Consider the following 23,086-nt stretch of genomic DNA (forward strand, 5'->3'; position numbering starts at 1 on the left):
CTCTGCAAGTCTCTGCCTATGTGGAGGGCAGTGTGTGCCTTTCCTTCAATCAGTTGTCTCACAGTGTATGGCAAGAATCCACACCCACAGGTGAATCAGGAAGAGAAATTTCAAACAGAACGTGCACTTTCTAAACAGTATATAAAGCTGAATGTAAAACTTATGTAGGAGGATTGGATTCATCTCTGTGCATCATCTGAGGCTGTTCACTTACATAGTTACATAGTAGGTGAGGTTGAAAAAAGACACAAGTCCATCAAGTCCAACCTATGTGTGTGATTATGTGTCAGTATTACATTACATATCCCTGTATATTGCGGTCATTCAGGTGATTATCTAATAGTTTCTTGAAGCTATCAATGCTCCCCGCTGAGACCACCGCCTGTGGAAGGGAATTCCACATCCTTGCCGCTCTTACAGTAAAGAACCCTCTACGTAGTTTAAGGTTAAACCTCTTTTCTTCTAATTGTAATGAGTGGCCACGAGTCTTATTAAACTCTCTTCTGCAAAAAAGTTTTATCCCTATTGTGGGGTCACCAGTACAGTATTTGTAAATTGAAATCATATCCCCTCTCAAGCGTCTCTTCTCCAGAGAGAATAAGTTCAGTGCTCGCAACCTTTCCTCATAACTAAGATCCTCCAGACCCTTTATTAGCTTTGTTGCCCTTCTTTGAACTCGCTCCATTTCCAGTATGTCCCTCCTGAGGACTGGTGCCCAGAAGTGGACAGCATACTCCAGGTGCGGCCGGACCAGAGTCTTGTAGAGCGGGCGAATTATCGTTTTATCTCTGCAGTTGATCCCCCTTTTAATGCATGCCAATATTCTGTTTGCTTTATTAGCAGCAGCTTGGCATTGCATGCCATTGCTGAGCCTATCATCCACTAGGACCCCCAAGTCTTTTTCCATCCTAGATTCCCCCAGAGGTTCTCCCCCCAGTGTATAGATTGCATTCATATTTTTGCCACCCAAATGCATTATTTTACATTTTTCTACATTGAACCTCATTTGCCATGTAGTCGCCCACCCCATTAATTTGTTCAGGTCTTTTTGCAAGATTTCCACATCCTGCGGAGAAGTTATTGCCCTGCTTAGCTTAGTATCGTCTGCAAATACAGAGATGGAACTGTTTATCCCATCCTCCAGGTCGTTTATGAACAAATTAAATAGGATTGGTCCCAGCACAGACCCCTGGGGGACCCCACTACCCACCCCTGACCATTCTGAGTACTCCCCATTTATCACCACCCTCTGAACACGCCCTTGTAGCCAGTTTTCAATCCATGTACTCACCCTATGGTCCATGCCAACGCACCTTATTTTGTACAGTAAACGTTTATGGGGAACTGTGTCAAATGCTTTTGCAAAATCCAGATACACCACGTCTACGGGCCTTCCTTTATCTAGATGGCAACTCACCTCCTCATAGAAGGTTAATAGATTGGTTTGGCAAGAACGATTCTTCATGAATCCATGCTGATTACTGCTAATGAAATCATTCTTATTACTAAAATCTTGTATATAGTCCCTTATCATCCCCTCCAAGAGTTTACATACTATTGATGTTAGGCTAACTGGTCTGTAATTCCCAGGGATGTTTTTTGGGCCCTTTTTAAATATTGGTGCTACATTGGCTTTTCTCCAATCAGCTGGTACCATTCCAGTCAATAGACTGTCTGTAAAAATTAGGAACAACGGTCTGGCAATCACCTGACTGAGTTCCCTAAGTACCCTCGGATGCAAGCCATCTGGTCCCGGTGATTTATTAATGTTAAGTTTCTCAAGTCTAATTTTAATTCCGTCCTCTGTTAACCATGTAGGTGCTTCCTGTGTTGTGTCATGAGGATAAACACTGCAGTTTTGGTTACTGAAGCCCCCCGATTCACTCGTGAAGACTGAGGAGAAGAATAAATTCAATACCTCTGCCATCTCCCCATCCTTTGTAACCAGATGTCCTTCCTCATTCTTTATGGGGCCAATATGGTCTGTCCTCCCTTTTTTACTGTTTACATACTTAAAGAATTTCTTGGGATTTTTTTGCTCTCCTCCGCTATGTGTCTTTCATGTTCTATCTTAGTCATCCTAATTGCACCCTTACATTTCTTATTGCATTCTTTATAAATTCTGAATGCTGTGGATGATCCCTCAACCTTGTATTTTTTGAAGGCCTTCTCCTTTGCTTTTATATGCATTTTTACATTGGAGTTAAGCCATCCAGGATGTTTGTTCGCTCTTTTAAATTTATTACCCAATGGGATACATTGGCTAATGCCCTTATTTAATATGCTCTTAAAGCAAACCCATCTCTCCTCCGTATTCTTTGTTCCTAATATTGTATCCCAATTTATGCCTTTTAGCAAGGTTTGTAGTTTAGGGAAGTTGGCTCTTTTGAAATTCAGTGTCTTTGTGTTCCCTTCATGTCTCCTATTTGTGTGATTTATACTGAAACTAATTGACCTGTGATCGCTGTTACCTAAATTGCCCCGTATTTCCACATCTGTTATCAGGTCTGTATTGTTGGTAATCAGTAGATCTAGTAATGTTTTATTTCTAGTTGGTGCGTCTACCATCTGACCCATAAAATTGTCCTGCAAGACATTAAGGTATATGTGAGGGTTTACATATGTGAGGGTTTTCATGTACACTGCTGCTGGTAAACAGACATTAAGAGGATGTTGGATGTTTTTTTCAGCTGCCCCTGAACTCATCCAATGTTATCTTATGTGTACATGTACACAGGTTCGTTTAATGTCGTTTTTAGGCAGTTGAGTTTAGAGGCCTTTTTGGAAAGCACAAGAATGAGTTCAGACGCTGAGTTTAGAGGCATTTCAAGCGCCAAATGCTGCTAAACGTGGTAATTAAATGTGGTTTCGTTTACAGGCGTTTTTCATTTTTGGCTATTTTGAAAAAAAATAAAATTTTTTTTCAAACGCTTCTAAAACGCTGCATGTAAACGCGGCAAAACAGCCGTTTTAAACATGGGTTACTATCTGTCAAGTTAAATCGTTCAGGAGAGGTTGTAAAAACGTCCCGTGTACATTAAGCCTAATGGGGTGTACACACGGGCGGACTTTTCAACCGGACTGGTCCGACAGACTTTCCAGCGGACTTTCCTACACACGATCACACCAACGTCCGACGGATTCGTACGTGATGACGTACGACCGGACTAAAATAAGGAAGTTGATAGCCAGTAGCCAATAGCTGCCCTAGCGTCGGTTTTTGTCCGTCGGACTAGCATACAGACGAGCGGATTTCTGGGTCCGGCAGAGTTACGACGTAAAGATTTGAAGCACCTTCCAAATCTAAAGTCCGTCAGATTTGCAACTGGAAAAGTCCGCTGAAGCCCACACACGATCGGATTGTCCGCCGGATTTGGACCGTCAGCCCAGCCCGGTTGAAAAGTCCGACAGTGTGTACGCTGCATAAGTCATACAAAGCTATCCTCAAAAATATTAGAAAACCTATTGAAAACTTTTGTTTAATATGTGTGACTGCACTGAAGTTCAAAAATTACACATACATCAAGAATATAATAAAAAAAAATATTAAAAACTTAAAAATATTATGAATTATGGACAAAAAAAGAAGCATGTTTGATATGAAGTTTTTTGCACATATGTAATTATTATTGCAAAAAATTTTAGTTTTATTTATGTTTGCACTTTACACATTGTTGATGTATTTGTAATTTTTGAGCTTTAGCGCAGTCATACATATTAAGTGGTAGTTTCAACAATTTTAGTGAACGCAGCCGCATTTTATGAGAGTGGTGGTTTTCAAAATATTTTTTTTTCACGTGGCATTGACTTTACTTTGTATGACATTCTTGAAAACTTTACTGAGGTTTTAACTTGTCACAAACACAATATAGGTGTGTGAGCAGCAGTGCATGGTGGTTTTTCACATACCCACACCTAGAACAGTTTTTATTATTATTGTACAGGACTTCTATAGCGCCAACAGTTTTTGCAGAACTTTAAAAAATGTCACTATGAATCTGAGAAACTGTCCCAACTTTACATCCAACACAATATTCTGCAATATGTTTGTTCCTAGCAAATATGTGGATCAAAATTTCAGTTAATGTTTACAAATTCAATACATAATCTTTAAAAATTGCACAGGTCAGTCCCCCCCCCCCCCCCCCAAAAGAGCAAACTAGAGCTTACCGAAACACTAGGTGCAAAAACATAAATATAAGCAAAAAACCCAATATCAGCTCTTTAATGAAAAAAAAAAAAACTCGTAATCTAATGTCTCTCGATCTGATCTTTTCTATTAAGTCAACGAGCACAAGGACCAGTACATCAAACTGCAGGCTTAAGAGAACTGTCTGGAAGAGATAAGAAGCTCATCAAGTCTCAGGATGGCTTGTGCTCTGCAGCTGGAGGGCACCTTTATAGAACTCTGACACAGTTCTATATTTAATTTTGTCTATTCAATCCAATCTACTTCATGTCAACCTCAGTCACAATGCTCAAGCTACACATAGAGGGACACACATGGTCCACAGTTATTAAGTGTACACTTCAGTGAAAACTCAAAATTAATCCTCGAAATGCAAATACAGAACATAGCCGACCTGTTCAGGGATTCACTTTTTCATTGAGGAATGACTATAGATCATCCGTTCTCTCCAATGTCTTATACTGTAGGTAATCTGGTGATTTGGCAACCCTTTCATTTACTTTTTATATCGAGGAATTAATATTATGTTTTTTGATTTCTTCTCTTGTTCCATGACAGGGCAAACAGAGAAAACCCTCAGATAAATTGGTCAAGAAAGGACAGTAGACTGAAGGCAGTATTAAATACCAAAGCAAACATTTTTTTATATTGCATTTTACCAATTCTTAGATGTGATGGCTGTATTGGTTTCCTTTTTTTAGGCTTTCTTTCTTCTATTTTCATGGTGATCCTGCCAGCAAGTCTGTTTTTCAACAGCACAAGCTTCCCAGCAGAATGTATCAGTTTATATGGATGAGAAAAAACACTTAACACTGGCAGGGGTGATTAACCACTTCCGGACCACCGCACGCCGCTATACGTCCCAAGTTTAAAGAGGAATGACTTTGTTATGGCAGCAGCTAGCTGCCATAACCCCAGTATCCTCTTTTTCGGCTGGCGGTCCGGTTTCCGATAATAGTGGTCTTTGCGGCGGATTCGCCGCTAGATCACTTTTATCGGTGGCAGGAGAGGGTCCTCCCTTCGCCAGTGCCCTCCACCACTTACCGGAGCCATCAGCAGCGGCGAAGGCAATCAAATGTTGTTCCATGCTGGGTATGAAGGCGAGTGAGGGGAAGATGGCCACCCATCTCCATACCATTGCAGGGCGGAAGCGACGTCAAAACGTCACTTCTGCCCATAGCTCTTAAAGGGACAATTGTTTTTTTTTTAAATGACAACATTTTTATCAATTTTTTTTATTGCATTTTAGGGTAAATATGAGATCTGAGGTCTTTTTGACCCCAGATCTCATATTTAAGAGGTCCTGTCATGCTTTTTTTCTATTACAAAGGATGTTTACATTTCTTGTAATAGGAATAAAAGTGACACATTTTTTTTTAAAGAACAGTGTAGAAATAAAAAATAAAAGGTAAAATAAATAAGAAAAAAATTTTTTTTTAAACGCGCCCCGTCCTGATGAGTTTTCCTGCAGAAGCGAACTCATAAGTGAGTAGCGCGCACAGATGAAAACTACACAGTCTTCAAAATACACATGTGAGGTATCGCCGTGATTGGTAGAGCAAGAGCAATAATTCTAGACCTAGACCTCCTCTGTAATTCAAAACATGCAACCTGTAGAATTTTTTTAAACGTCGCCTATGGAGATTTTTAAGGATAAAAGTTTGTCGCCATTCCATGAGCGGGCGCAATTTTGACGCGTGACATGTTGGGTATCAATTTACTCGGCATAACATTATCTTTCACATTATATTAAAAAATGGTCTAACTTTACTGTTGTCTTATTTTTTAATTCAAAAAAGTGTATTTTTTCCAAAAAAGTGCACTTGTAAGACCGCTGCGCAAATACGGTGTGACAGAAAGTATTGCAATGACTGCCATTTTATTCTCTAGGGTATTAGAAAAAAATGTATAATGTTTGGGGTTTCTAAATAATTTTCTAGCAAAAAAAAAAAAAACAAAAAAACTGTTTTTAACTTGTAAACAACAAATCGCAAAAAGAGGCTCAGTCCTTAAGTGGTTAAAATGATCAACTTATTTATTCATGTAAAATCTTTATCTCAAAAGGAAAGAAAAACTGTTTGCTGTAACTGCTTCTAACGTGTGAGCTAGAGTTTGGCTTCAAATTGGCAGTGTATCTAAATATGCTAATACATTTAACACTACTCTCCCCCCTCCCCCGACTAATAATGCAGTTGTCTGTCGGGAGGTGTGTTACTGGCCAGATCACCAGACAAAGACAGAAAAAAGCCAAAATAAAGAAAACTAATGCTGCTAAAACATTTGATTGGTAAGCTGCAATATAATACATTTTGGTTTTGGGTTTAATACCACTTGACAGTCTCTCTTTGTGAAAACATACTTACTGGTTGGTCTGTATTATCCAAGTGACTGTCGTTGACATACAGTGCCTTGAAAAAGTATTCATACCCCTTGAAATTTTCCACATTTTGTCATGTTACAATCAAAAACATAAATATATCGTATTGGGGTTTTATGTGATAGAACACAAAGTGGCACATAATTGTGAAATAAAAGGAAAATGATAAATGGTTTTTATACTTTTTTACAAATAAATATCTAAAAAGTGTGGGGTGCATTTGTATTCAGCCCCCTTTACTCTGACACCCCTTGCCTTGAGAAGTTACCTAATTAGTAAATAGAGTCCACCTATGTGTAATTTAATCTCAGTATAGATTCTGTGAAGACCTCAGAGGTTTAATGGAGAACCTTAGTGAACAAACAGCATAATGAAGGCCAAGGAAAACACCAGACAGGTCAGGGATACAGTTGTTGAGAAGTTTAAAGCAGGGTTAGGTTATAAAAAAAAATATCCCAAGCTTTGAAAATCTCATGGAGTACTGTTCTAAACCATCATCGGAAAATGGAAAGAGCATGGCACAACTGCAAACCGACCAAGACATGACTGTCCCCCTAAACTGACAGACCAGGTAAAGAGAGCATTAATCAGAGAGGCAGCCAAGAGGCCCATGGTAACTCTGGAGGAACTGCAGAGATCCACAGCTCAGGTAGGAGAATCTGTCCACAGGACAACTATTAGTCGCGCACTCCACAAATCTGGCCTTTATTGTAGAGTGGCAAGAAGCAAGCCATTGTTGAAAGAAAGCCATAAGTAGTCCAATTTGCGAGAAGCCATGTGGGGGACACAACAAAAATGTGGAAGGAGGTTGAACTTTTTGGGCTAAAAGCAAAACGCTATGTGTCGGAAAACTAACACTGCACATCACCCTGAACACACCATCCCCACCGTTAAACGTGGTGGCAGCATCATGTTGTGGGGATGATTTTCTTCAGCAGGGACAGGGAAGTTGGTCAGAGTTGATGAGAAGATGGATGGAGCCAAATACAGGACAATCTTAGAAGAAAACCTCTTAAGGCGGAGGTTCACCTTCCAGCGGGACAACAACCCTAAACATACAACCAGAGCTACAATGGAATGGTTTAGATCAAAGCATATTCATGTGTTAGAATGGCCCAGTCAAAGTCCAGACCTAAATCCAATTGAGAATCTGTGGCAAGACTTGAAAATTGCTGTTCACAGACGCTCTTCATCCAATCTGACAGAGCTTGAGCTATTTTGCAAAGAAGAATGGGCAAAAAAGTCACTCTAGATGTGCAAAGCTAGTAGAGACATACCCCAAAAGACTTTCAGCTGTGATTGCAGTGAAAGGTGGTTCTACAAAGTATTTACTCAGGGGGGCTGAATACAAACACACCCCACAGTTTTTAGATATTTGTAAAAAAATTTGAATACGTTTTTGGTTGTAACATGACAAAATATGGAAAATTTCAAGGGTTATGAATACTTTATCAAGGCACTGTAAATATGTGGTTGACACAGCTAACCTGAAAGTCTGTTCAGTTGAGGCCTGTGCGTTTCAAATTCAGTAAACAGAACCTGGTATTACAATAATGATCCTTTACATGGGATGGAGGAGGCATAGTGTATGCTCTCACAGATTCCAACTTGTGGAACCCTTTCTTGGTTAGACATGTTTTTAGCAAAAGTAAGAACTTATAATGTCACACGTCTAATAAAAAGAATGCAAGCATAAAAGGGAATCATTGTAAAGACCATCATGTCATGTGAATGAAATAGCTTTAAGAGACTTAGATTTTGCTAATGAGAGGAGAAGAGGCCATAACTGTTTTTTAAAAGGTGCACGGTCCAGACACCATCTACAGTATATGCTTTTTTCCACTACTTAGTGAGTCATTGACCAAGAATAGTATGCAGTCAGTGATGTTACATGGCCAGACTCTCATACTTATTTGTAGGTTTGTGACTTGCCAAATTTTTGAACAAGTACAAAGAGAACAGTCCCAGAGCTTGAACTTTTTAAAACAAGTCCTTCAAATTTCTATATTCACAGCTTGCTTGTAAAGGGTAGGCATGCAATAGTAATTTTCTCAAACAGTACTGTATCTTAATCCTAGGTCTATAACACTCTACAGAAAGCTAAAACTGGCCCAAAAGATAAAAGAACATTTTTTGAATTTGTCCCTTTGGAAATTTTCATTTGGAAAGTTTGAATCAGATGTTGAAAATTGTGTACTCACTATACAAAATTTTTCTTCCCATTTTCTTACAGTCTACACCTAGCTTTATTCAGATCGCCACCATAAGAAAGATACCGGCAGAGTAATGTTTTCCAAATTTTGAGAGTTTCTCTTTTCCCATTCCTTAGATTCCCTTTTTCCCATTACTGAATGAAAACCTTTGTCTGAGAGGCCCTTGCCTATCAGCTTAAACCTCTAGATCCACCTTCCACTGAAGAGATAACATTTTAACTTCTCATGATTCACTGACCACAGACCAGATGGTTTACCAGCACTTACGAACTGCTGGTTGCCAGAATAAAAATGGTCCTTTCAATAAAGCTGCTACCCTCACCAGAATCTTTGAAGACGGGGAAGAGTGATGTAAGGTGAAAAAGGTATGCTGCAAACTAAAGATGCCAGATGCTCCCCTGAACGCAAATAGCAATGCAAAGGAATAACTAGCAATTTACAAAGACAATAGTGTGTAATTAGTAGTCCTGAGAACTGATCTCCCCCCGCCCCTCCATTAACACATTTTTCAAAAATATATTCAGGCTTACCTAAATGGACTTCAAACCTGCAGCAATTTTCAATCAATCACGTACTTGCAGAACTTGCACAATGCCATCTACAAAAAAAATACCTCTTCTCGCACTGAAGGCTACTCTACCATGTCATCACATTGCATACCAAGCCAGCAGAAATTCAGCGGGTATTCCTGTGGCATGCTTACAGCCTATCAAATGCAATGCCCAAGGCTGGCATTTAAGAAAAGGACCAGTGGAGGAAAAGAGGCAGCTCCAGCCATCCCAGAGAGCCACCTAACCTGTCTATGTTTAATCGTTCGAGAGCAAGACAAAACTAGTAAACCAATGTGGGAACTCTGAGCCAGTTCTTCTCCTAAAGTCTATCCCTATTGAAAGTGTGTAGAAGCAAGCTGTTTTTTGGAGATGTCACAGATAAAAATAAAAAACTGTCTTCTATCATTTGGAGCTGAGAAAATGATACAGTGAAGTACAGTTGCAATAAGACAAAGTAAAGGTAAAAAGGTAATGCTTTTTGGCCACGTTGCTTTCCTCAGTAAAAACTCATCACACTTTAGCAATCAGAATTGTCCGAAAACCATAGTGGAATTAAAGCTGCAGGAAATGTTCTGGAAAAGCATATCGTCCAAAAGTGGCTTCTATCCTATCCACAACTGTAATAGTAGTCCAAGCCACGAGGAGCTTCAAGTTGTTTCCTGCTGGCATATTAGCAAATATCACTGTATTAACAATTTCCTTAAAGTGTTACTAAACCCAGAACAGTAAAATCAGTCTGTATATGCAGTAAAGCATGCTTGTTATGCCCAATGTGGAACCTAAGGGGTTAATCATGTGTATGGTGTAGAAAGGCTGTTTAATCCTGTCTTCTCTGATCCTCCCCTTCTTCCACAGTTCCCAATCCATCTGCTGATAGTACAGATAGTACAAAGCCTTGGGGGGGCACTCTGCACATGCCTGGTTTGGTATGTATTGCAAGAGAGTATTTTTGTTTTTGTTTTTTTACAGGGTGCGTGTGAGCAGCACAAGGCCAATCAGCACATTCCAGGGAGAGGGTCAGGAGTCATGCATCCCTATAGGACAGTCAGAGGAGAATGAAAACTCCTCCTAGAAGCTTTAACCAGTGCTCGGCCAGACACAGATAGAAGTTAGTGGAGTGAGTTGGGACACATCGAGCCTCGGCACCTGTGAGTGGACCTGGTGTATGGATTAAGTTGTCCCTGCAGAGTGCGCTGTTACCTTTCTTCTTTTCCATACCGACAGAAGTCACAAGACCGCTATATACTGCTGATGAGAAAAGGTATTTAGCAGTTATTTATTAAAATAATTGCATTTCTATGTTCTGTATACTGTAGGAGACCAGACACAGTGAATGCAGGGTTCTGGGTTTAGTAACACGTTAACAAACTTCTTATATGCAATATCAGAGCATATAATGAGCAACAAAATAAATCAGTCTAGTATACCATTTGTAAACACTCTCTGATCTAAATAATTTCTATATACAATCCTGACATTTTTACAGAGCAACTTCTGCATCTCCATAAAAAAAATATATCATAAAATGTCCAACAGTGGTAACACTACTCATTATATAAAAACAAATTTAAAAGTAAATCTAAGTAACATTTGTTCAAAATTCTATTATTCTTAAAACAAACCTCCAATGGTCAATCTGGAAAATGTAAGCTGCTCTGACAATGCCAAGAAGATTTAAGGAGGCTGTAAAGCGTTTTATAATAAATCTGTTGGGTTCTGCATTATTACAGCACAGTATAACCAGTCCTTTTTATTGAAGGGATTGCTCCAAGCTGCAAATATGTTCATATATTTCAGACAAGGAAGTAAATAATAAACTAGTTCCTTGTGTTTGACATTAACCAAACCTTTTTAAAATGGCCTGAGCTGAATTAAATGCATGTTCTTCTAGCTAAAATACGAATAAAAAAAGAAAAAAGGCCCCTGTGTATGAAGTTACAAGGGACGCGATGACGGATTGAAAACAGAAAGTCAAGACTCCATCAACAAAGCTGCTTACCTCAAACTCAGCATGTTTGTGTACATCCTCTGCTCGCTGTCTGTTCAAGATGAACTCTGCTTCATTAGCAACCCGTACTATGTGATCCTTCATGGCATGGCACAACAGTCTTTAAGAAAACATATGAGAGTGATGTAACAGCTTATAAAATCCAATGTGTTTGAAATATAAAAGTGTCTTTCTTTTGCCCAAATTTGGTGCAATTTTAACCTGTAAATGTCTTTTTTTCTACACATGGCTGAATTTCTATACTATAAAAATTAATTTGTTGACACTCTAGCTCACCTAAAATGGTTAATTGCAGATGCATAACAAACATAATATATACAGTATATACAATCGGCTCCATAACAGTTCAAAATTTTAACTGTTTAAACGATAGCGTGTACTAGTCTACAAAGATTAATTGTATAAAGAACAAAACATCTAAGGAATACGAGCACATTCAAATAAAATACATTTGTTTGGTACTAACTGTCTGCAAAATGCAATTTTTAAAGAATTAATTTTTTAATTAAAGATTTTTAAGTCAACTATATTTTATTTCCTGCTTATAATGAATCAGAGTACTTATGCTTGCTAGTATTTTAATACTCCATTAAAAAAAAAAAAGCTAATTGGATCAGAGGAGATTAATTTCAGCAGTCTGATATTCCCACACTCCATTTGCTTTGAATGAGTTAGATTTGTAAATGCTTGGAACACCTTTTGTCTGTAAAATCAGGTCTTGAATTTGGAATCCAATGATCATATTACAGACATTATATGCAATTTTACATCTCATTAACCTTGCTTTGTTTTAATTATAGCGATCCTTTTGTTGTAATATTTGGAACTACCTAGTTTATAATTTCAGGCTGTCCTTGGGAACACTTTAATTTAACCACCCATTTATCAACTGTTTATGTCCCGTTAATTGTTGACAACTGCACAATTACATACCCCGGCTATGATTGATGAACTGCATTCACAGGAGCAGTAGCCAAGTAGAATAAATATTTATAACAATTTATGCTCTTCAGATTCCTATCACAATTACCAGAAGGCTTTTGTGAATCATACTAGTGAGCATGCCTTTAGGCCTTACACTTCAAAATGCTCTCACTCTCTAATTCCACTGTTTATTTGTGCCATCAAATAGAAGACAAAGCATTGAACACAGTGGGGCTGCTTTAGAGAAACTAGAGGAAACCTCAGCCAGTCAGATTATGACTTTTACTTCTAGCATGTTTTAGAGGAATGACAAGTCATCCCTCTTTCTTAAACTTCCTGAGAAAAAATAATGACTATATTACATGCTTCGTTCAGGTACAGTGTCCTCGCCAATTCTGAACAAATACACATAAAATACCTCAGCCTTGTTTTACGTATTACTTTTTTTTCAGATTTTCAGATGAAAACAAAAAAAGGGGGCTGTATGTATAAATTAAGTCATAAGAAAAGATCACAGTAAAGCATCTAAAAACTAAAGCCTCATGCACACGCTTAGATTTTCAGACAACCGAGCATCCGTTTTTGTGGCATGCTAGTCTCATGTCGAAAGTGAAGAGGTTACTTACAATACGTAAATTTTCGTACGACAGACTACATCAGAAGTGACGAAATGTGTTGAATAGTTTTGAACGCATTCTTTCGTTTTCGTACGAAAACTGTACTACATGAAAGAAAAATCAGACGTGGAGTTCACATCCGACAAAAATTTTATAGTCTGCACATCCAGCTTGTTTGACGAAAAAGCGAAATTGGCTGTCGAAAGAACCGTACTAACGATCCGAAAATCGGCAGATAATTGGTTGTAAATTTTTTTCCATCCGATGTTCGTATTGTTGTACGGGCCTTAAGAAATCAGAATCCCAACATGCAATCTCTGAATTTTCACACTGAGAATCTGGGGAAACCAATCTGCAGATCCATCTGCTGTTCCACCTGCTTTGGTCAGCACAGCTCTACTTGCCACACTCATATATCAGTGTAATCAGGAGTGCATGAAGTTGAAAGACTTAGTGCTGTCCAAGGTACTACTCACTCATTCCATGAGTATTCATGAGCTCAGTATTGGGTCAACTGAACAATTTTAGGCACAAATAAATTCCCAGTATCATTAATTGTGCAAATTGTAAGTACTTTACTCTAGCCCAAACTTTCTCTTTCAAATTTGTGAAAGAAGATAGATCCCTTAACTGCAGCTACAAAGCAAGGGGAAACTTCCCCCTCTCAGGGGTCTAACTAGAGGTTACACTTCTCCTTACTATGCATTTAAAGTGAAGCTCCACCCAAAACAGGAGGCTTCACTTGTCTGCCTCCCCCCTCTGCTGCCACATTTGGCACCTTTGGAGGGGGGGGGGCCTGGTTTTGACAGGTACCCGTTCCCACTTCCGGTTCAGTTTGCCATGGCAAATTTGACTTGGATTTACCCTCTATTCCAACGCTGCTGGCCCTTTCACAAAGCGCTTTGCGCATGCACAGTAGAGAACCAGCTGTGAAGCTGCCAGGCTTCCCTTAGTCAAGATGGTGGCGGCAGCACTTGATAGCCGATTGAAAAAACGTCTCAGGTGGGGACAGCGCTGGATCCCTGGACAGGTAAGTGCTCTATTATTAAAAGTCAGCAGTTACAGTATTTGTAGCTGCTGACTTTTATTTATTTTTTCTGAAGGAGCCTGTAGCTGCTCTTTAAAGATATCTCAGTTATGTGTTTCCACTAGGCCCCAAGACTCTTCTATGTATTAAGTACATCCTGGGAATAAAACCTGACAACAGTAACAAGTTTCAGAAGAATTGAGTACTGTATGGCAGAGCTGCACTGTACTGTTTACACATGTAGATATTTAACAAGACAGCACGCCCCTTATAGAAAAACATAATTGTTCCAAACATTTCTAAAGTACTTACAATTTGCACAATTAATGATACTGGGAATTTATTTGTGCCTAAAATTGTTCAGTTGACCCAATACTGAGCTCATGAATACTCATGGAATGAGTGAGTAGTACCTTGGACAGCACCAAGTCTTTCAACTTCATGCACTCCTGATTACACTGATATATGAGTGTGGCAAGTAGAGCTGTGCTGACCAAAGCAGATGGAACAGCAGATGGATCTGCAGATTGGTTTCCCCAGATTCTCAGTGTGAAACAACCCTACAGGGCTAAAATGGTGCTGATGTAGAAACCTTCTATGGCTTGGTATACAATGTGTACAGTTCTAGTGTGGATACCAAGGAACAAAAACTGAGAACATGCTGCTAGCATTGTTAGAGAATGTTTTAAATGGGCAGGAAAACAAAACAAATCTAGACATTTTCTGTTTAAGAACAAGATGGAAAAGAGACTTGCCTTCCTTCATTGATGAGTTCAATAAATGCCAATCCAGCGTTCTTCTGAATCGAGTTTTGCCATTCCTACGGATAAATGGAATATTCATTACATTTTTTTTATATATTCCATTTTATTCTAAACAGTACTCATATAACAAAAAAAAAAATAGATCTGGAAATGTAAACTTATTATTTTTAGATATTCTAACTAAGTGACCACCATTGCAAAAAAATATTGCATTCTTCTAGCTGTATGCGGTTAACATTTGTAACAATAGTATTTTGTATATGAATTATTTCCTTATTTCACATATTATTTCATAATTTTCCCTACATTTACATGGAAAAAATGACCAGTAAAGTGGAAGAGACAGGGGTCGGAACGTTGATGAAAAATAATTCACATGTTTGAAAACCTTTTTTTTCTAATTGTTACTGCAAATACTGGAACTGTTTAAAGTAGTTGTAAAGTCAGGAGTTTTTTTTTAATCTTAATGCATTCTATGCATTAAGATAAAAAGTCTTCTGTGTGCAGCAGCTCCCCCCAGCCTCTTAACACTTACCAGAGCCCCATCTCTGTCCAGCAATGTCCAAGAGTGTCTCAGCCATCCGATAATCTCCCTCCTGATTGGCTGAGACACAGCAGCAGCGTCACTGGCTCCCGATTCTGTCAATGTCAGTCAGCCAATGAGGAGAGAGAGAGGGGGTGGCCCCCATAGCAAGCTGCTTTCTCTGTGGGGGGACTCAACAGGAGGGAGGGGCCAGGAGCACAGAAGAGGGACCTAGGAATAGGAGAATTGGGGCTGCACTGTGCAAATCCACTGTACAGAGCAGGTAAGTATAATATGCTTGTTATTATTATTGAAAAAAAAAAAAAAAAACGAGACTTAATCACTTTAAGCACCTCTGAAAGTGTATTCATTTGGCCTAACCCCTGTTACTTTTCCTAGACAGTATTGCAAACATTTAAAGGATAAGACCACCTTTCATACCATGTTACACCCATATTCAGGGTGTAACATGTTAGGAAAGTAACGGCCCCCGCTCTGACAGCTATCTGGGATCTTCTTCTCCCCGCTAGCTGTCAAAATAATTAAATAGAAAACTCATACACAGTGCTCTGTGAATTGAAAACTATTGGCTGTCGGCTTGTAGTTCTCAAACTACCACAGTGCTGAAGAGCGTCGTGGTAGTTCATTCGTGCTTCCAGTCAGAATTTATTGGTTTCCTTGTACGAGGAAGCAGATACACTATCAGGTCTGCAATCTGCTGATCGCTGGTACAATGCTTTACAGGCTTGTGCAACAAAAAATAATAAATGCACATTATTTTACCTGCAAAAAAATGTGCATTTATTATTTTTTGGCAAAAGGTGAACTTATCCTTTAAGGGTGAAAAAAAAATTCATGTAAAAAAACAAAACCCAGAACAAATTATTTACCATTACATGTTTTACAGAATATACATTTTTTCCTCAGATAGTGGTCCTTTAATACAGTGGTCATAAACCCTGTCCTCAGGGCCCATTAACAGGCCAGGTTTTATGTATTACCTTGGGGAGATGCAGACTACAGCAATCACTGAGCAGCAAATAATATCACCTGTGATGTAGTTCAGTTATCTTGCAAACCTGGCCTGTTAGTGGGCACTGAGGACAGGGTTGATGACCAATGCTTTAACCTCCCTGGTGGTATGATTTTTTTGGATTTTAGGTGCTGAAAGAGGTACAAATATTTTGCATGGAAATTTGGCGTTTTAAATTATAGGCCTGTAATTCTTAGCAATAACACACTTAAATCTGTCCACCAAGAGTCTAGTAGATATCCTGGGTATGATAAAGTTTGAAACACAAAATCATAAATTATAATATAATAAATAAATATAAATAATTAAAAAAAAAAAATAATATAATAATAATAAATTAAATTTCCCCACAATTCACTATCGCTCAATTCTGCAAGTGCTCTAATTTACTATTGCTGTTTTCTAGCTGGTCTAAAGCCACTTTTGACGTAAAGGGACACTTTTTGGTTGCTATGGACAATCTCAAGTTTCCCAGGCAGAAAGAACAGTATATATATATATATATATATATATATATATATATATATATATATATATATATATATATATATATATATATATTATAAAACTGCATGCAGGGCATGGGCCAAAAGGGATGTGAAATGATTTCATACAGTACTGTAATCTGTAAGATTACTGTACTGTGTTATGATTTTTACATTTTTTTTAATTTCCTGCCAGGCTTCGCCACCATGCGTCGCGACGCTCGCAGGGAACAGAGCCTGGCACAGAGAGGCTTTGGAGGAGGACGGAGCCCGCAGACACTGCCGGGGGACATCACAGGATCCTGGGGACAAGGTAAGTATACCGCACCAGGATCCTGAGATGTAATTTCCGAGTGTGGATCAGGGTTACCGCTAATGGTGCTGAAATTTAACCCCGCGCCACACTCTGGAATACCATCAGGGAGGCTACTAGACAAGTAAACATTTAACACTTTGCTAACTTGATGCTGTAAATACTTTTTAGTGCTATTTAGAAAAGGAAAAAAAAAAAACTTGCTACAAAAAGTCAAAAGCCAGCATTTGATACATATGTTAAAATATTTTCAGTATGGTCTTCACTTTCTCTTAGTATTTTAAGCTCTCTTTATTTCACCTTTTATGTTCTGGCCCCTACGTCTTTTATTGATTGCAATGAGTGATAATCACTTACTTCCTTTTTATATACATCTCTGTGAAGTAATTATCCTGCCTCTGCTACCCATTACATCTCAACTACGAACTGGTTCTTGCGTCATGAAAAAAAAAAAAAAAAATCCTCTACAGGAAGAGTGACAACATTTTCTGTTATTTGTGTACACCCGTATGCTATCCTAGTGCTAACATGAGCACGGACATATAGCGGAGCACAGACATTCATGTCTAGCAGCAGCTGTATGCAGCAATTGAGCTTTTTGGGCCGGGGAAATATGCTGAAATTTATGTTGCAAGGGCTCAGTTGACCACGTGCAAGAGTCCTTTAGGTGGGCAGCCAGCAGATTCAGGTTCAGAGGTCTCGATGCTTAATGCTCACAGATATTTAAAGCTAGTCAATGATTCATTCAGCCAGCCTTTAGAGTCATTTCTTATGGAGTGGAATCAGGTCCACTCTTTTTTTCACTTGGCTACTGCCATTTTTTAATCACTTTCGCTTCGGAAGACTAAGTCGCCTGACAAGTCGCTACACTTACTGTATTCTTGGCATGCTTTGTGTATTTCTTCCATATCTGTGCATTAAATCAGTGTGAAATGTGGCTTCTGTGTAGGAGCTTCCTATAATAAAGACCGGTCACTGCTGCCCTCTCTTCCGGTCCAATCTCCGCCCCTTCTGTAGATTTCTGCAATCAGCCTGTAGTGTGTGGAGCCTGCTGGGTCCCTCTCACAGCTCTGCTCTTGGCTATGTACAGCACAGTGATGAGATCACTGCTACTTTTCAAGGTAATATCTTGGTAAAGGCATTTGGTGTACACAAAGTGAATTTATACACTCTGTTGCTATTGAGAAATCTATTTAAAGTTTTTGCCTGAAGTTCAGCTTTATACATGTATGGTAAAAAAATAAGTAACCCCAGAAAAAAAAAGCAAAGGAATAAGAGGAGTGAGTTGTTTATTACTGCTTAGGGTTAACAAGGGTACTTTTTTTTTAATATAAAAAATACGGGTTGATTTACTCAGGCCGGATTCACACTTGTACAGCAAACGCTCTGACATTAGGAACTCATGTCACATGATGTGTGAAAACCAATGTTTCCTTATGGGAGCCGCCTTAACTGGTCCGACACAAGTCGGTCCAACTTTGAAAATGCTCCCTGCACTACTTTGGTACAACTTTGATCCTACTTCAGCCCATTGAATATCACTGAAGTCAGATCAAAGTTGGATCGCTGTCTTAACTGATCCGACTTTGGCATGCGACTTGTGCTCTGATGATCTTGAAGGGGAACTCCATGCCAAATTTAAAATAAAAACCGGCATGGGTTCCCCCTCCAAGAGCATACGAGGCCCTTCGGTCTGGTATGGATTTTAAGGGGAACCCCCACACCGAAGAAGCAGCGTGGGGTCCCCCCCAAATTACTTTAAAAACATGTGTAATGTGTTTTATTTTTGACACTTTTTTAGGTGAATGGGTAGGGTGGGGGGACGGAATCTGGGGGCCCCCTTGTTAAAGGGGGCTATCAGATTCCGATAAGCTCCCCGCCCGCAGGTCCCGACAATCAGGGCCCAGGGTTGTAGGGAAGAGGCCCTTGTCCCCATCGACATAGGGGCAAGGTGCTTTGGGGTGGGGGTGTGTGGGGGTTCCCCTTAAAATCCATACCAGACCAAAGGACCTGGTATGCTCTTTGAGCGGGAACCCATGCTGGGTCATTTTACATTTTACATGGAGTTCCCCCTATAGATTCATACCAGACACAGTGCCTGGTATTATTGGGGATCAAAGTCGAACACATGGCGGCCTTTAAGTCACAGGGAAAAGTCAGATACAAAGTGGTACTACTGTCGTGTTGTACCAGTGTGAACCTGGCCTAAAACAGGAGAGCGCAAATTCTGGTGCAGCTATGCACGATAGCCAATCAGCTTCTAACTTCAGCTGGTTTAATTAAGCTTTGAAAAAAAAAAAAAAAAACAAACAAACTGGAAGCCGATTGTTTTTTATGCACAGCTGCACCAGATTTTGCACTCTCCAGTTTTAGTGTATCAACTCCAATGCAGGTTGATTTGAACATAAAAGAACTATCACAATACATTGGGTTACAAGGTACTTGTAAAGCAATGCCTGCAAACAGTGTAAGCAGGCTTTGTTACATTGTAGCAGTGGTTCTCAACTCCTGTCCTCAGGACCCACTAACAGGCCAGAATTTAAGTATTACCTTGGGAAGATGCAAACTAGAATACTGCAATCACTGAGCAGCAAATGATATCACCTGTGATGTATTTCAGTTATCGTGCAAACCTGGCCTGTTGGTGGGTTCTGAGGACAGAAGTTGAGAACCACTGCATTATAGGAACAGCTGTGTGGTTGAACAGTGGTGTTCAACATATAAAAAAAGATACCAAATAAGAAAAAAAGGCAATATAAAGCTGTGGATGTAGACTCCTGTACTTATACAAATACATTTTGCAAGGTATTTTTTCTTTCTTTTGAATATTTTATGTGTAATGTCCACATACACGTATGATAGGTTAAGAAAAAAAAAAAAAAAGAAAGATATCTTGCGTTTTAAAGCAAACTCACAGACACTGTGGTTAAATGAATGGATTACCGGAGCACTCTAAATCTAAGAGGACTCTATCAACTGTATAAGGTAACGGTCTTCACTTCTTGTCCTACAAGTCTTTCCTTCCAGCACAGTCAGTAGATCAGAGCAAATGAATAAACCTGGGTAATATTTAATTTGTGTCCTCAGGACATGCAATACTACAGGGAGCAGTAATCTGTTTTCAGAGTAGATTATTTTACAAAGTATATGTAAGCAATTTCATGCCTTTCACTGCCCTGTCTAGCAGCAGTCAAAGGGTACAATGGAGGTCAGGAAAGCCACTGACCACTGGAATATTGCTATCATCAGTTTGAAGCAGAAGCCTGTTCTTTAACAGACACCATGTAGGATGCTATTTTTTCCACAAAATGTATAGATTCTACTTAAAAGAATCAAATATTTATAATTAAAATCAGAAACTAAACATCATTATACTTTACATCAAAATATAGTTCATCTTTACAAAATCTTATGAGTATTAATATTTTGTATATTTTTTATTGGCTGGAACCTATATCACGGCTTAATTAAGGTTCCATACAAAGTCTTGCTTTTTACATATACTACAGAAGGAATTAAAGAGGAGCTCCAGGCTCCTTAAAAAAAATTAAATACTGTAGCTACTAACTTTTAACAATAGAACACTTACTTGTCCAGGGATCCAGTGGTGTCTTCAGCCCAGCCGATCTTTCTGCCTGCTCTGGGGTACTGCCACCTCCATTGCTTGTAAGGGAAAACGGCTGTGAAGCCTTGAGGCTTCACAGCCGGTTCCCTACTGCGCATGTATGAAGCTTGCCGCACTTTGTGAATGGCCCGGCAATGGGGGAAGGCAGAAGGGGGCTGCAGCGAGCTCACGCATAAGTGGGAACGGGTACCTGTCAAAACCAGGTAGCCACTCTCCCCTTCCCCTCGAAAGGTGCCAAATGTGGCACCAGAGGTGGAAGGAGGCAGATAAGCTGAGCTTCCCCTTTAGGGTGGAGCTCTGCTTTAAACAGGCTGGAACTGGAAGTCGTGATGTCACCACACATGCGCAATCCCAAACTGCATTGTGGAATTCAGAGTTCTGTGAATGCCGATCCTGAGACGTGGGGTACCTGTGTACTGATGCCTAAGGGATATCTCTGTTTCCAGTGGTGGAATTTCACCTATACAAGTGCTATTTAACTTCTCATTAATTTGAAAGTCACACATGCTCTGGAAAGCATATTTTTATATTGGGTGAGGGGACACGTGGCGGTTTCCATAACAGTTTCCATAACAGGCTAAGTGAGGATACACGGATATCCACACCAATAACGCTCCTCCCGACTTAAATGAATAGGAACTGCATCAAAAAAAACCTCCGCTAAGCGTTTTTGATGCAGTTTTTGAGTCACATGTCCCTTAAAAAGGGCACCTCAAAAGCGCAGCAAAAAATGCTCTATTAATGCAAAGGCGTTTTACAAGCAGTTTTAATGCAAACCAGTGTAAAAGTAGAAAAGTTGGTCATCAGTAGCAAGTAAATCAGAGAGGGCCATAGAAGAGCATTTATTGGCAAATAACAGGCACTACGCTTGGGCAAAAATGTATACAAATGTAACAGAATTCCGGGCATTTAACCACCAACCACTTATCTCCACCACAGAATTTTCTGGCAGTAATGTGGAATTGCTGAGCAGTCCTGCAGTAATGTGGAGACCAGCCTATGGGATGATGCATGAAAACGACAGGCTGGGCTCACAGGACAAGAGCAGAATGACAAAGCTGTTGGGATGCCGGCACTGGACCATGGACAGCATTGGAGCATGGAGAGGGTAAGAATAATTTAGCAACTTTTTTTTTTTTTTAGAAGAATTGAGCAAGGATAAATAGGGGGGGGGGGGGCTCTTATCTAGTTAAATTCTAATTGATTTTAAGAAATCCTAAGCATCTTTAGCCCAAGCAGCCTCCCATACCCCCATACCCATTCTTTTCTCAGCAAGTTAGTACTCATACAGTATGTGGCTCACACAATACACCCACCAATATTATTACCCAAATAAGTTCAGCATTTTGCCCTCTTCCTACTTATATCATTTCCTGGAATCAAACCTGCATTTAAATACAAATTGTCACATAACTATAAATTATTCTCATATAAAAAGTGTTCTGTGCCCATAATACTTTGCATAGTAAAGGCGGCCATACATGGATCAAAATTTGGCGAGCTCAGCAGGTACCAGCCAAATTTTGATCCATGTATGGGCAGGCTGGTTGTACAGAAGTTGATTGATCGCTTAACTTCTGTACAACTAGCTTGTGAAGTTTTTCCTAAACAATTAGTGCCACCGGCTGTAGCCAGCAACACAGATCAGTGTGTTCTGATGGCAGGGAAGGCACCTCACAATTAGAAAACAATAGCTCAGTGGGCATAATCCATGTCATATTTTTTGTTCACCTCACTAGTTGAATGAATAAAAAATTATTAATGTATGGTCAGCTTAATTTATTGCAATTTCCAAAAATTATAAAGTGCAACAGTGCTTTTCACACAAATCACGTGCAAAAAAAGACGAGTCAATTAAAGTAGTTGTAAACCCGAAGAAAAAAAAAAAACCCTGTAAGACAAAGGCATAATGAGGTAGTATGCATCCCATATAGCTCATTATGAAATACTTACTGTAGATCGATGTTGTTGCAGCGGTCCCCGAACACCGCGGCAACATGCCTCCCGGAGTTATTTCCGGGCGCTGTGATTGGCCGGAGCTGCGACAACGTCATTCGCGCATGTGCCGCTGGTCACTGCACGGCTACTGAAGAAACGGCACGAGCGAGCTGTTTCTTCAGTGAGCATGTGCCGATGACGTCGGCGCAAGCATATATGGTAAATATCTCCTAAACCGTGCAAGTTTAGGAGATATTTTCAGTACCTACAGGTAAGCCTTATTGTAGGCTTATCTGTAGGTACAAGTGGTTTAACTAGGTTTAAAACCACTTTAATATCTAAATCTGTATCATCTGTGTCCCATTTCCACGCACTTGTGATCGCCTTCATATAAAAGATCACACCTACATTTACTAACAGACATATCAGTCTGGATGTCACACCACTTCCTCAAACTCAATCTATCCAAAACCGAGCTCATAATATTTCCTCCCCCACG

The 23,086-nt window shown here is 39.5% G+C and overlaps 1 protein-coding gene across 9 annotated transcripts in view; it reads right to left on the bottom strand.

The window, feature by feature from the left end:
- The window catches only part of NBEA (neurobeachin), a 919,734-nt gene that overhangs the window by 312,340 nt on the left and 584,308 nt on the right, over window positions 1-23,086 (bottom strand). For all 9 annotated transcript variants that reach the window (XM_073613318.1, XM_073613319.1, XM_073613325.1 and 6 more), the window contains 2 exons: window positions 14,662-14,726; window positions 11,330-11,438 (listed from right to left, as the gene is read on the bottom strand). In XM_073613318.1, the coding sequence (XP_073469419.1) occupies window positions 11,330-11,438; window positions 14,662-14,726 (174 nt within the window). The remainder of the gene's footprint in view (window positions 1-11,329; window positions 11,439-14,661; window positions 14,727-23,086) is intronic.

Source organism: Aquarana catesbeiana, linkage group LG02 (assembly GCF_042186555.1).
Source record: "Aquarana catesbeiana isolate 2022-GZ linkage group LG02, ASM4218655v1, whole genome shotgun sequence".
Taxonomy (NCBI): domain Eukaryota; kingdom Metazoa; phylum Chordata; class Amphibia; order Anura; family Ranidae; genus Aquarana; species Aquarana catesbeiana.